At 42.2% G+C, this 14,703-nt stretch overlaps 1 protein-coding gene across 1 annotated transcript; it reads right to left on the reverse strand.

Annotated features, from left to right (window-relative positions):
* Positions 1-539: 539 nt before the first annotated feature.
* Positions 540-14,658, reverse strand: ALKBH1 (alkB homolog 1, histone H2A dioxygenase). The gene is made up of 6 exons (XM_042048448.1): positions 14,533-14,658; positions 11,796-11,904; positions 7,417-7,579; positions 3,860-3,950; positions 2,553-2,746; positions 540-2,038 (listed from the first exon to the last, which is right to left on the reverse strand). The coding sequence occupies exons 1-6, from the start codon at positions 14,656-14,658 to the stop codon at positions 1,618-1,620; spliced, it is 1,104 nt and encodes a 367-aa protein (XP_041904382.1). The 3' UTR covers positions 540-1,617.
* Between the last annotated feature and the right edge of the window lie 45 nt (positions 14,659-14,703).

Below are 14,703 nucleotides of genomic sequence, written 5' to 3' on the forward strand. Positions count from 1 at the left end.
TTCTGAGCCTGACTCAGTCAACTTTCCTTTCTGGTCATGTTGTAACCTTTCTGCGTAATACATTCACTCTCCTAGGGCTCAGCTGTAAATATACCAGGCCTAGGCTACAGAAAGGACACACATCTAGCATAGAATAAGATATTGAAACTCTTATCTGATTATTTCAGACCTTAAGTTACTGGAGCTCTCTGCAGTATTGTGTAAGGAATTAATTGCACACAAACACACATTCACCTGCTATGAAATAAGCAGACCAGACACTTTACCCATGAGAAAAAGCTGCCACATATGTATCAAATTGGACTTTGATGCTGCAGGCAACACTCCTCTGCAACTGCCCTCCGAACTGCCCATAAGCAAAGCAGCCCTGCAGACAAACGGAGGGCTCCTCCACCAGAGCTGGCAGATTGCAGAGGCAGTAGATCCAAAAGCCTGGAGGGAACTGCACAAGGAATACAGCAGCACTAACACCACACTGAAACAACTAACAGGGAGAAAAAGAAAAGAAGAAAATAGCCAGCCCAAAACTGATAGACATCTTTAATTTAAAAACTGTATAAGTTTATTCATTGGGAAAGTGCAAAAAAATACCCCAGGGACAGTGCATTCCACTTCAACAATTAAAACTGCATTAAAAAGTAGATAGGAAGGTCTGAATCTTAAAAAGAACTAGCACAAAAGCTACTGCTTTTCTTTGTTTCAATATATTTATCTTTGGGCAACAGAGATAGTCACTGATTAATTTTTTAGGTACTTAATTTACAACTTCATTGCTTCTATTTGCAAGTCATTCTGTTCCTTATAGATGCTAGCTTGGGACTGGAGAACCAAAACACACAGGCACTTAAGAGAGGGCAGTTTTGAAAGAATGGGGATGTTGGGCTCAGTCACATACTGCTGGGAGGAGACCCAGTTGGAGCTACTAAATATTCTAAGTAGATATCACCCCCAATTGTTTCTCTCTAAAATCTGAGATAAGATGTTCAGTACCACTCATAAAAGCAGATTCTGCTGCAGCTGAGGGGATGCAAGCTGGCAAAAGGAAAGCACAGGACTACAGCAAGCTTACAGCAGGTGTTGCTTGAGGGAGCTGCCAGTTTCTGACCACTGGACCTATTTTTGCCGTAGAAGTAATTATCTTGAAAATGTTGCAGATAGGTCTTACACCCATAGCAGCCTATTCTCATCCATACTTGTTACTTCGCTTCAGCTGGGCTTTACAAGCCCAACAGGATTCTCTATCACATAGCAATTGTGTATCTTTTGCTAACACTCTCTGCCCAATGATTTCAAAATATTTTATAAGCATCACTCCTAAAGCTTAAACCAAGCTTCACCAGAAGCTTAAAATTCTCTGACATACAGGTAATTTAAAATACCTGTAAACATCTGCCAACAAAATGCCAATAGAGTTCATCTCCTGAGTCCTGAACTCATCCTTCCTTTCCTTTTAAATTCTTTTTCTCCTCCCACCTATTTATTACAGCAAGAAGGACTACATTTATTCTGCACAAGTTTATTAACCGCAATACAGACAAGTGACTTCCAGTATTACACTAGTTCCTAATTCCATATGGAGATTGCCTGTCCAGTCCATGTCAGTATGATCTCCTGGTTTCAGCTGACTGTGTTTGGTTTATGTCTTTTGGCTTTGCTGTTCTCATGATGACTGTCTTCAGAGGGTGCTTGGCCCTTTCCGTTTGTCCCAGATTCCTCTGGAAATTTCTGACCCTCAGCCAACACCTGTCGAATAGTCATGTTGATGCGGGAGGACTGCAGGTACTTGGCACACACCTGCCAATCCTCATCAGAGCTGTGCTCAATGACTGAGCCAACAGGAAGGTCTGAAGAAAGAGCTTGGTCGAGGCATGAAGGCAGAGCTGTGCCCTCGGGGTTGGGGAGGACGCGGGGAACAGCATGGTACAGCAGGCGGCTGAAGCCAGACATCACCATGATATCTCCACTGTGCATGAACATTGCTGTCGGGGCCTCCTCCCGCTTCAGGCCCCCAAGCAAAAATATCGAGGATTGCCCAAAACTAGAGATGGTATAAGGATGGAGAGAGAAGAGAAAACAAATTCAGGCAGAGAACAATTTTCTGCACAGGAAGAAAATATCAGTAGTTAAATTCCTTTATGAAAAACACCCCAAGCAACCACAAAAAACAGATGGACTCCTAAGAACAACTTTTCAGTGGGAACATGGCAAACAGGCTAAGAGATCTGGTTCAAGACAGGCACAGTGTGAGCAATTGCCCTGCCAGGTCTGAAGCCCTGCTGAGATACTTCTTTAGTACCTGACACTGCTGCTTTAGAACAGAACTCTGCTCTGTGCAAAAGAACTCTTCACTCCAGGCACTACATCCATGCTATTCAAGCAGTCCTTAAAGAAAAACTTATGTCCCTGACCTACAGCCTTCTGCTAATCAGATCTTCTGACAGTGAAGATTATATACCCAAACTACATCATACGGCCTTCCTATAACCATATGCAACCCTAGAAAAAAGCCACCAATCTTTCCATAACACTCAAGTGTGCTTTCCTTGACTCACCTGAATGACAGCAGGGGCCGAGAATGGTCTAGTTCAGACTCATCCACATGAATTCCCAGTGAAGAGTCAAAATGATAGTAGTTCAAGATCCCTGCTTGGGCTTGGAAACCCCGGAACCCACAGGCTGCAGCCACTTGTTCTGATAGGAATGCAAGGTCTGAGGGGAAAGGAGTGTGGTGATTTGCTGAATACTTCTGGAAGGATGAGAGGGGGGAGAAAAAAAAAAGAAAGCCACACCCAACACATCAGAGCAGCAAATACAACTGGAAACAAACATTGAAAAAGAACTTGAAAGTCTGGCTGATAGCCACGGAGAAGGACATCACATTTGCCTAGAAAATGACTACAGCACAGGCAGAACCACAGCAAGTCTACCTCTTACCATTAAAATCATGGCCTAGGCTGAGAGTGCCAGAGATTCAATGAATTGTGACGTTAATCATTATATCTAGATGCTAAACTTGAAATCAGTAAGATTAGTACCAACATCCTGAGGATCTTCTCAGTCACAACCTGAAGCTGCCAATGGAAAGACAGTCCTGTAGCTCATCAACAGAGCTCCAAAACAACCATCTTTATTCTCAAGCATCTTATTCTTTCATGAGTAAGAAACAGTAATCAGTTGCAAGCCTACTTTTTCTCTCTCCCATGAGTGATTCTGAGAGGACTGGAAGATAATAACCAAACTTTTATTAAGGCCATCCAATAACAGGTTGACCTGGTAAATAAAAAGCTGCAAGCAGATTTGGTTATCTGCAGTATACAGGTAAGATGCATATTCACTCTGCCCGTGTTTATCAGCCTTCATCTGTCTCAGTCTTATGAAAATAGTTTATTTTGATCAGGATCCTCAAAACAGCTGTTGGTTGGTAAGAATGTGCTATACTGGTTCAGACTCCCTTAAGCTCAAAATCACAAGAGCAGCAGTCTCTTCTTGCTCCTGCTCAACCCTCCCAAGAAGAGGAATTTCCCAGAAGTCACACTCAGCTTTATTTAGCAATGCTTTTGTAATCATCCCTTTTGGTAGGCAAAAATGCCACTTACTCTGAAATAGCTGCAGGTTTAGAGCTGAGTGCATGCTCTCATGTTAACTTTCAAAGGAAAGAATGCAGCAATGGACTTTTGCTGTTAAACCCTTCACAGTAAACTAATACAGATTAAAATGTTCTTGAAAACACAGTTTGTTAGTGCCTTTCCTCAATACTGTCTTATAGGATCATAAACATTTTATTCCATGATGTTCTTCTCTGTTTGCCATTCTGAGTGCTTATGGCTAAGAAAAATGGAGAAGAATTTAATCTCAATACCTTAGTATTCCAGTTATAATGGTAACCAAGGGTCACCCAGCGCAGCTTCTCCAATAGGCTCCTGGGCTCCCATTTACTGGAACCTTTCCTTCTACAGAGACAAAATATAAAGAAATAGGATATGTGTTAATTTCTGAGGGGTCTTCTGGTAGTGCAGCATACAGTAATGAGATTCACTCATCCATTTCACAGCCTATTAAAACCAATCAATGCTATTAAAAACAATCAATACTAAACTTTTATTTTCAGTGCCAATACTTTCTTCCTCCAAAGACCCTGAAAATTTAGTTCATGCAATGTGTGCAAGCTATGGGGCCTACTGCCAACTGTTGTCAGTTTGAAAGCTTGTATTTTCAACATGGTACCTAAGAGCTTGTCAGATGGAAACAACACAATGAACTGCGCAGATTTAGAAATCAGAATTAAACATGTCCTATTTGAGCACCTGAAAGACTGGAATCTGAAGATCTAAAGGTGCAAATGCAAGGAAAAAATATTCTAGGTACCTACTGGAAAATTACAAGAAAGAAAAATGAGTTGCCTGACAGTGAAACACAGCATGCTGCCTAATACTGCAAAGGATGGTGAGTTCTACTACTTGGTGCTTTGATAAAACATCCTTAGGACAGACTGAGTCACAGTAAAAAGCAAGACTTCTCTAGCTATGACCACAGCGTCAAGAAGTCTAGACGGCAGGTGTCCCCTTATCCAGGCTGCTACACAGGACAAAGAACTGTTCTTATCACATGACAACCCTAAAGTAAAGGGACTGAGTGGTCTGAAGCCACACACCAATTTACCATTCTTACTTGAAGGTGATGAAAGCAAGAGGCTTCAAGGACGGGCTTTTAGAAGGACTATGGAAAAGCTCTTGAAAAGTTACAGAGTATAAGTAACTAAATAAGACAGAAGTATGTTAGTGACAAATACAAAAAGGAAGATACACATCTATCTTCTAGTCTACTCATTCCAGCAATTTCAGCTTATTTTTCTTAAGTCAAGTCACGTGGTATGGTAAAAAAAGAAAAAGAAAAGGGAAATACACTGAGAAGATAAATAGTAGCACCAGACGGTTGGCTCTCATTTATAGCCTCATTAATTCAGCCAAACATGCTCTCTTTTACAAAAAAAAGATTTGTATTTGTGCTGCCATGGTCAAGTCTCAGTCAAACATCTGCATTTAGTGTGCATTTCTACCTGGATATGCAGCTTGTTCCTGCCCTTCAACTATGCCATGCTGATAGCTCCTAAGATAAAACAGGACCAGGAGTAAAAGGCCAGTTTCTCTACTTTTAGTAATTTTTCTTAGCTCACTGATTACTGAAAGTAGTCTTGCCAACTTCCATCTGTCATATGGTAACAGCAACTGCAATTACCATAAACACCAACACAGTAACTGTCAAATACATGTTGCTTGGAACAATTTGTGTAGCCTACAAGCAGGTAACACAGCATTTAGAAAACATGGAGCCCACAACTTGTTCCTGTACAACCTTCAATTAACAATGTTCATAATGAAACATTTTTAGCATGTGCCTTTCAAAAGTGCCCTTCTTTCGCTACAGTGCTAGTGTTTGCACAACAGCAAGAGCCCAAATGCGTGTGGGAAGTCCTCATTCCCAGAACTTGGTATTCTGCATGTGATTTCATGTGTGATTGCTAAGAAGGGGAAAGTGTGAGTGTTGTGTATCTTGAAACAATGAGGTCCTGCAGGAAAACACAGAAAAGGTCTAGTATAACTATGTTAGAACAAGCATGGGAGCTTTGGTCTGAAGATCCCTTGTGTCTTTATTTACAGGGTCATGATTGCATCTGTAAAACCCCTCCAGCCTTTTCCTTATACACAATGATGGACATATCTATATATCTCCCTTGTGGGAATGCTCTATCCCCTTTTATGCTTTTAATTGTCCCCAGTACCAGAGGCAATACTCAGGCTCCACTTTGTGAGGAAAGCACAGCATATATGTCTAGGAACTGTATAGATTCACCCTACCTTGTGACTCCTGCATCCTAAAAAGAGCAGGTAAGCCCCAAGGACATGCATGCATTATCCTGAGGCTTTAAAAATCATTAAAGTTGTGACCCATCTTGGAAGTAGACCTCTTTTTAGTTAAGCACTGTTTCTCGCCTCCTAGAAAGGCTTTCACTACAGATACTAGAGAGGCTGGCTAGTTTTGATCTGCTGCCGCTAGGTATAAGCACAATACAGCAGTTTGCTCACTTGAAGACTTAGGCAAGTACTTCATAAAACTGCCAGTGTTGCTGCTAGCCATCACTCTTCCAAACACTGTTTTCAACTGAACTGGATTCAGCTGCAAATGAACTTCTGATCATTCTCTGCACGCAGGAGGTCCTGCTGGGAGAGGCCTGTCAAGCTGGAACAGTACCCCACTTTTTTCAGCCACTGGGCATAATGCACAATCCTTTCAAAGAACAATTTTTCATCCCTTGATGGAACACAAAAATGGTGTCTACATTTCTGTAGCTAATTCTGATCGAGCCTAGAAAACACAAGTGAGGGCATAATTTCTCTCCTAGGTGCAAACGGCTAGAAGTCCAAATCTTGCTTTTGCCATTCTGTATCTTGTAGATGTCAAGAGTTTTTTTGAAGAAAAATCTCAGCATGTCAATCTCACTAAGAGACTGAGGTGGAAGATGAGCATTGTAGGGAACTCTGCACCATCACATGAAACAATCATTATGAAAAATGAGCGGTGAAATCAATAAGGTAATGATAAATATCCAAGTGGCTAAAAGGTTGTGTAAACAGTCTGTCTTATATGTCTTTTTACAGGTGACGTTAATAAAGTTCAAGCTTTAAAAGACTTTTTCTTTTTTTAAACTTTCTACCTGACTTCAAAACTGGGACAAATTCTCCATTAAATTCCAAATCAGGTAGAGGAAAGGCAACTGCATCAGCCGCAGAATTCTGAACCTGAAGGAATCTTTCAGATTAAATAGGATTGCCATAGAAATGGTACATTTAATACATTTAATTCGATGTCATGCTGAATTAAGAAGAACCACAAACAAAACCAAACTAAAAGAAATACTTTAGAAAATAAGAACACAGAAACTGGTAGATTTAAGAAGTTCAAGAGAGTACCGCTAACAGCACAATTACAGTGTACCGGGTCTAAGAGCTGACTGGGAAGAAGTGCTACCATTAGTGGGGAGTTTTGGAAAGGATCCCTTTTGCCTCAGGATAACTGAGGCCTAGGAGGACTTCATGGTTCTACCTGTAACTGAGTTTAGCAAGCTTCCAAGCACCGCATCAGCCAGGGTCACTATTTAACATTTCACTGATGGCTTTAGAACAATATGCTACTAGAAAATCCCACTAAGCATGAAAGCAGAGAATTAACAAGGAATTAACAAGGATGCATGTGAAGTCATGAAATAGCCATCTTTAACTTGGTGTGACACCATCTGTATGCTGCCAGCATGTACACAATCTTCTTCAGCTTTCCTTTCCTGCTCCATTTTCTTAGACCTTCACAGAGGTGAGATCTGGCTCCATTAGTTTTGACCGCCAAAGGTTATAGTGGAGTTACCTCAGCTGCTCCTTGCTCTGTCCCCACAGGTCCATGGTCTTCTCAGGAGCCATGTGTAGGTCCAGGTTGCAGACATTGGGTTTCTCAGGGTATAGCTTGAGACACTGCTTCACCCAGTGACGCTGGCAGCCCGGAAGGAATGGGTTTGGTATGAAAATAAACCCTGACCACAAATAAAAACGGAGAGGATGGAGAGAAAGTATGATTAGGAGTTTCCCTATTTTTTTTCTGAATCTAGAGCAAAGGACAGGAGTCAGAAGTAGTGAAAAAAACTGACTGTGCATATAAGCTGATGAAATCTATTACAGGTAAGTTAAAACTTATTGGTTTTTTTTTTTCAGAAAAAAACAAATGATGGCACAAGGGAAAAGGCAGAGAGGGCAGCCTGTGGTCCAAACAAAAAATGACAATAAAGGACATATCTGTGTAAGGCATATTGATTACAGGAGACAAAGGAGTAAGAATATGAAAATCCAATTGCTTTGGAGCAAATTTTATTTTTTCAATTATTCAGCATGACTTTTGTCTTAAGCCCTGCAAAGTTAAAGTAATTCTGGCCTAGTTTTTCTACACTTCAAACTAACTTTATCCTGTCTCTGAACTCATACTTTCTTCCTATTGCTACTTCAGAAAGAAGTTCCTGGGCTGAGCCAGTGTCTAGTAATGTAGTGTCCGCCCCTTTGCTTCATGCTTATTTCCAGGTAAGTCTGGTTGTATCCACATTTGCATTTTGATACAGTAACACTCAGAAAGGGGCATGAAAGTCAAATGATATCCCAAACCACTTGCTGTTGACTGCAAATACTTTGCAGGCATTGTTAATTAACAAAACAAAATAAACATGCAGCTATTCTGCACATTCATTTAGCCAGGCACCTCAGGCAGGGTTCAAGCAGTAGCCCATATGAGAAAAGCTATTAATCTGTACTGTACCTACTCTGAGAATCAAGGCACTCTCTCAGAGACTGTCAATTCAGTAAGGCTCACCAACACAAAATCCACATGCAAAGAGAGGTAAGGATGTAAGAGGAACAAAGGAAAAGGAGGTTTTAAGGTTTTGGCCTACTGTATCTTTTTGAACTTCTCAGTCATATCAAGTTAACAGAGACAAAAACGGATGAAAAAAGAAGCAGCAAAGCTAGGAGTCTTAGCAGGATACAAACTTGCCTTGTCAAAGTGGTAATAAAAATACAAAAAGAGCAACCTGCCAGCATACCTCACAGACTCAAGATTAAAGTAACTGGTTAGAAAAAAAGCCTTTAGCGTATTAATAACACATGGTCACTCACTTCACTCTGTTTCCTGCACTTTCAGACTATGGTGGCCTTCTGATAGGTTTGGCTACAGGAAGTTTCTTTGCCAGAAGCATTACATTTACTTTCTGTTGGCGTTTGCATAGAACAGAATAATAATATTGCCCATCCTGTCTACAGTTTTTGATGTGGGGTCCTTGAAGCACTTTACTACATTCATGAAATTACACTCTACTATGTATGTATTATCCCCAGGTATTAATAAAGGCATTGAAGCCTGGAGGGCTAGTTACAAGCAGAGATGAGAACAGGAATCCAGATTTTATGGCTTTTATATCACAAGCTTGGAACATGCTCATGTCACTCCAAACCTTTCCTTGACCTAAGTTTCTCCTAAGAAACTAGACTGGTCTAGAGTTACAAAAGCAGTAACAACTAAAAAATGGGTTACTATTATGCTTACTGTATCAAGAAAGACAGGAACTGAATTTCTAACAGTTGCAGAGCTTTACTATAAAATTCTATGCAAACATAGAGCAAAGATTAATAGTGCTAGAATCAGTAACTTGCACACATAGGAGGGAGAAGAGTAAGAAATAAGAAATGTATTTCTGTAGCAATCTTTCTGAACTGACTAAAGTTCAGAAACACCACAGACAAACTTTGAAGACAACATAACTAAACCTCTTCGCCTTGAAAGATGTGGGGGGAAGGGCAAAAGAATTACTCTGTTAATCTGTATACTAAAGAAAGCTGCCCTGAGGAAGTAGATGCAATTCTCTGACTGCAGCAGTATCTTGCTACAAACTAGGAATTAATTCGTACCTACTGAAAGTGGTCTCCAACCTCAGTCAAAGGAAGGATAAGACATGCAGATGTCTAACAGCAAGAAAAACCTCTCATAAAAAAAAAGTGTGTCAATTACAAAGACCCAAAGACAGCATCACATGCTTCTCACAGAACTCAGGAAACCACAATAGAAATTCGCCCAGATCCCTTAGTCTTCTATTTCATTGCTTACTGTGTGGACAAAACCAAATTCCTTTCCATTCGCTCATAGACAAACTAAAGAAATTCTTACTTCACTTAGAAGGCTATTGGGACAGTTGGTTACACATCTCCTACTGTTTCAGGATGTCCAGATAAAGGTAGCTGAAAAATGATAAAATATTATTCTTTTCAAGTCCACATGACTTGATTCTAAACAGGACAGATAATTTGTCAATGTATTTGCATTTCATTTTAGTAAAAGGTTTCCTTTGCCAAAGCAGAAGAAAAATGCAGTTAAGTGGAAAACCTGTGATTCCCCACAGCCCCTATGTAATTACTAGGAAAGACATTTAGACAGACAGTAAATGGCAGGCAGACCAAGCGAGGGCAGCTATAATATGACAGGTAAGTGGAACAAAACATTTATAGAGGCAAGAAGAGGCAGAAGCCTTTCTCCTGAAGTTGTTCAATTCCCTGTGTATTAAACATGCCAGATGGGTAGCATGGCTGCTTCAGTTTCAGGAATGGTAGGCTGGCTTCATAGCAACCACCCACAGAAACTGAAGTCCCAATGAACCAAAAGAAACATGAGAAAAAACAAAATCAATCAAACAAAAATCCCTGAAATAAGGAGGATCTGGGGAACTACAAAGTCACCAGCCTTACCAAAACCCCTGATAAAATTATGAAGCAAACTTTCATGGCAGCTGCTTCCAGACACAGTGGTTGAGAACAGACAGCATGAAAGGCAAATTTTGTGTAACCAGCCTTATTGCCTGCTACAGTGAGATGTCCAGACAAGGGGAAAACAGGGGATGTTGTTTACCTTGGCTTAAGGAAAGTTTTCCACTTGGTCTCCTGCAGCATCATTGGAGCCAAACTGAGGGCCCATAAATTTTTTGGGGAAATTGAAAGGGTAAGCAAAAGGTGGCTGGATCACCAGGCTTAAAGAATAGTGATCTGATGATTCAAAGTCTCACCAGCAGCTGTTATGAGCTCTGTTCTTTGATCCTGGGGCAAAGACTGATAACTACATCTACATCAACAACATGGATGGATGGGATGCTCACCCCATTTCACTTACAGATTGCACTAAATTGGGGCAGCAGTGGATATGCTGGAGGCTACTACTGCACCTGAAAGGGGCTTTGACAAATGAAGGAACGGGCTAAAGAGAACCTCAGGAAGTTCAACAGTGGTAATTTTGCATCAGGGGCAGAAAAACCCCATGCAACAATACGGGCCCAAGGGCTAAGAGCAGCTCCAAACCAAGGCCAGGCTGCCTTGAGGACAAACTGTGTGAGCAGCGGTGAGGGCTGGTGACACATCCTGGTATTGAGCACTACCTACAGAGAGAGGAGGGGAGCCAGATTCTTCTCAGACGTGCACAGCAAGATTAGGAGAGACACCAGTCACAAATAACAGCAAGACAAATTTTTATTAGATATAAGGTTTAGGAAAAAAACATGGCCAAACATTGGTACAGGTGCCCAGAGAGGGTGTGCAATCTCTATCCTTAGAGATTTCCAGAATTTACCTGTACAAAGCTGTCAGCATCCTGATCTAACTTGCAACTTCATCCTGCTTTAAGCAGGGTGTTGGCCTAGACCTCTGGAGGTGCTTTCCAACCTAATGCCCCTCTGTGACTCTACCAGGTAAACTGCAAACTAAAACATATTTCCATTTCTGAAATAATTTGCCTAATGAAATTACTCTGTATATTGAATAGGCCTATTCACTTACTGTACTCAGTGTCCTACACTGACAAGTAGATGCCACACTTCAACTGTGAAACTACTGTATTTCAGCCATGTACCCAATGTGCATGATATATATTGAGAAAAAACAGATTCTACAGAAATAAAGTCTCTGTCAAAGGCAACAGGAACCCATTCTCATGAGCTATGGTCTGGTTGATCTCACTGTGAAACAACTGGCTCTTCTCACCTTCATAAATATTGCTGCATCCCACCCTTTAGCTGATTTGTTCATCCTCCTCACTTATGACAACATTAAATTACACTTAGGCAAACCAAAATAGCTTTTTCAGTCAGGACAAGAAAGGTAAGATTGAAGTTGCATGAATTCAAAGCAACAAGGTTGTGTTTAATTCTTCTTGAAATCAGAGGCACCTACCTGGATACCCCCTGAGGCCATAGGCTTTCCACTGGCTAACTGGCTGTAATCCTGCTCTGTAGGCATCTTGATCACTGACTGAAGAAATACTGAGCTGTGATCTGAACACCTGGCAAAAGAAAACAGTTCTGGTTAAAAAAAAAAGTGAGAAACACAAAACTCCTCCAAAACTAGCATCTAAAAGGAAGAGTACTACCACACTTGAAGGTATTACTACAGGTTTTACTTAGGGATGAGGAGAGGTGTCCCCCACTCATAAGAAAACCCAAACAATATATACCAGTGAGAAAAAATTCATCATGATTTTTCCACAGTACAGCCTCATCATTGTAAAACATTCTGGTAATTATCAACCTCCATTAGAGAGCAATATACTCGTAACACTTTATACTTCGAAGAACATTCCAAATACAAGTTGCTCATGATCCTATAGGGTAGATGACTATTCTCATCTCTAATTTACAGAAGGATAAGCAGTGCAGTGATGAACTAGCCAAAGCTGTCCGATGTGAAGGACTACAGAAACCCTGTCAATTCTGAATGCCACCCTGCCACTTCTGTTCCCAACAGCAGGATCACCAGCTCAAGGCTCGGCAAGATGTACTTACTGGACATATTCTCTTGGGTTGCAATAACACATGTATTTAAGCTAACATTTGCTGAAAAAAACCCACCGAACTCACTCTACTGTGTTCTCACTCCCTTCTTTCCTTAGGACAGGGAACTGTCTTGAGGAGGGCAGGGTAGAGGCATGTTGGTTTTGTTCTGGCTTAGTTCCCCAGTCTAGCTCTCCATGCAGCAGTGGAAAAGTACAGACTCATATAAGGAAAGAGACGGCCAGGCACAGTAGGAATAAACAGGCAGAGACTGCAAGACTTTGTAACAACTTAAGGTGTATATCAAATTAAGGCCTTTGCACACAGCCTCTGTAGTGGTGCATGTGTAAATCAGTCTCTTTGCAGCTGACAGCTCTGGTTAACATTTTATGAGCAACAGAACTAAATTACATACATTGAATTTCTAAGAAATTCTGAATTACTGCTGGACAGCACCTTCTGGCAATGTAGTTAAGTTTTACCCATTTTTCAGCTCTCTGTCAAAAGCAGCTCTGTGAGTGCCAGCCTTGAGGAGCTTACTTCACAGTCCTATCCACAGAATGTCCCCAGGAAGGCTCATCCTCTGACCAAAACTCTGCCACATCACTGCCTGCTCAAAGTGCGTCCACACCAGCTGTTGCTTGGGCTTCTGAGGAACAGGAGATGTTTCTACGCTGAAGAATTACATGTGCTGAATCAGTTAAATAAGTCCGATAACAGGGCAGATGGGGTATGTCACACTTCACTGAAGAGCTCAATTGCTTGAAGCACTTTTCTGAGAAAAAAGAAGCAGTATTATCTGGGCCAGTCTGCCAGCCTGTAGCTCTTAAAGAGAAAAGCCAGATGTTTTTAACCTGGGGGAAAGAGGAATAAAAGATGTTTTCACTAGTAAACTGTCACCTGATCTTAGAAGGTAACAGGCACAAAAAGAATCATATTGAGAGAAGACAGATCCTTGTGTTGTTTTCAAATACTCTGAATTTCCCAGAAGAGCCATAATGCTGTAATCCTTTACCAAATATAGGACTGCTGCAAGCTCAAGAAAGGCTGAAATGATAAAACCTTCATTGGTTAATTCTAATGCCTCTAACAATTTCATATGGGTCAGGTTTTGTGTTCCATTAGCAACAATAAAATTATAGTCCAAAAAGACAGAAAAATAAATACCTGAATAGAACACTAAAAAGAAAAGACTAAGCATTGAAACTATGAAAAATTAGGCAAAGTTTCATTTTAACTATATTCCCCACTCCTTTTTTTGACATAGGCTCCTAAGTAGAAAATCCCTGGTTAACAACACTTCAGCAGCTATGTGTCATCCTTTTGTGAGGTGACGAAACAGAAGACAAGTTTTAAGGATCATATCTTCATCACTAAAGGCATGGTAAATTACTATGATGGCTACTGCTTTCAGCTGTGCTCCCCAACCCACTGCAACAGTTGAACTCACCCTGATGACTGAGCCAAGCATTTATTATACAGGAGTGAGAAGGGAGAAGAAACTTGACTAGGGGGAAAACAGCACAGCAAGGGGCAGCTGATCCCAGCTCACCCAAGTACTTCAGGGCTAAGACAAGGGCCAGGAGGCCCAGGAAACAGTGTCAGCTCCGAGAGCGAAACTTGGGGGTTTTTACGTCAATACATTCCGCTGCTTAAGTATCACGTGGTTCTATTAGAAGCTTTTGAAGATCCCCTAGTGCAGAGTAGGGAGCTAATGAAACATTATGAAGTATCAGCCAAAGTAGTATACCCGTGACTACGCATCGCGCTGGCCAGGGGCGGCCGCACGGCACCCTGCTCCCTCGGGCAGCGCCCCACGGCCCAGGGGGACCCTGGGCGCGCCCGGCTTAGGGACTCCCGCGCGGAGGGGCCACGGGCCCTTCCCAGCTGCCCCTCCCAGGTCACGCCGTCATTTGTAAAACATCACAGGGATCCCTAAGAGGGTCAGCGCTCGAGTGCAGCGTCCTCTAGCCAGAAACGGGGCGGCACCAGGGATTCGGCGTCGGGCACGAAGGGGAACAGCAGGTGGAGAGAACGGGCTGCAGCGACACCGCCACAGCCCCGCAGAGACACCGCGCAGAAAGCGGGACGCCCTCCGAGCCGCTCACCACGGGGCACGGGCAGAAGCAACCTGGTATTACCTGGCCCCCCGGCGAGGAGAAGTCCACCACGCCCCGCAGGTCGGACGCGTCGCGCTGCCGATAGAATCGAAAGAGCCGGCGAAACGCATCCTCCCCACCCTCACGGGTCAGGGCCGCCGCCGCCATTTCGGGCCGGCCGGGGCGGGGCCGCCCCTCCCTCTCTCCGTCCTC

The sequence above is a fragment of the Corvus kubaryi genome, unplaced genomic scaffold (assembly GCF_017639235.1).
Source record: "Corvus kubaryi isolate FWS band 111438036 unplaced genomic scaffold, C.kubaryi_AGA036_p1.0 66, whole genome shotgun sequence".
NCBI lineage: Eukaryota > Metazoa > Chordata > Aves > Passeriformes > Corvidae > Corvus > Corvus kubaryi.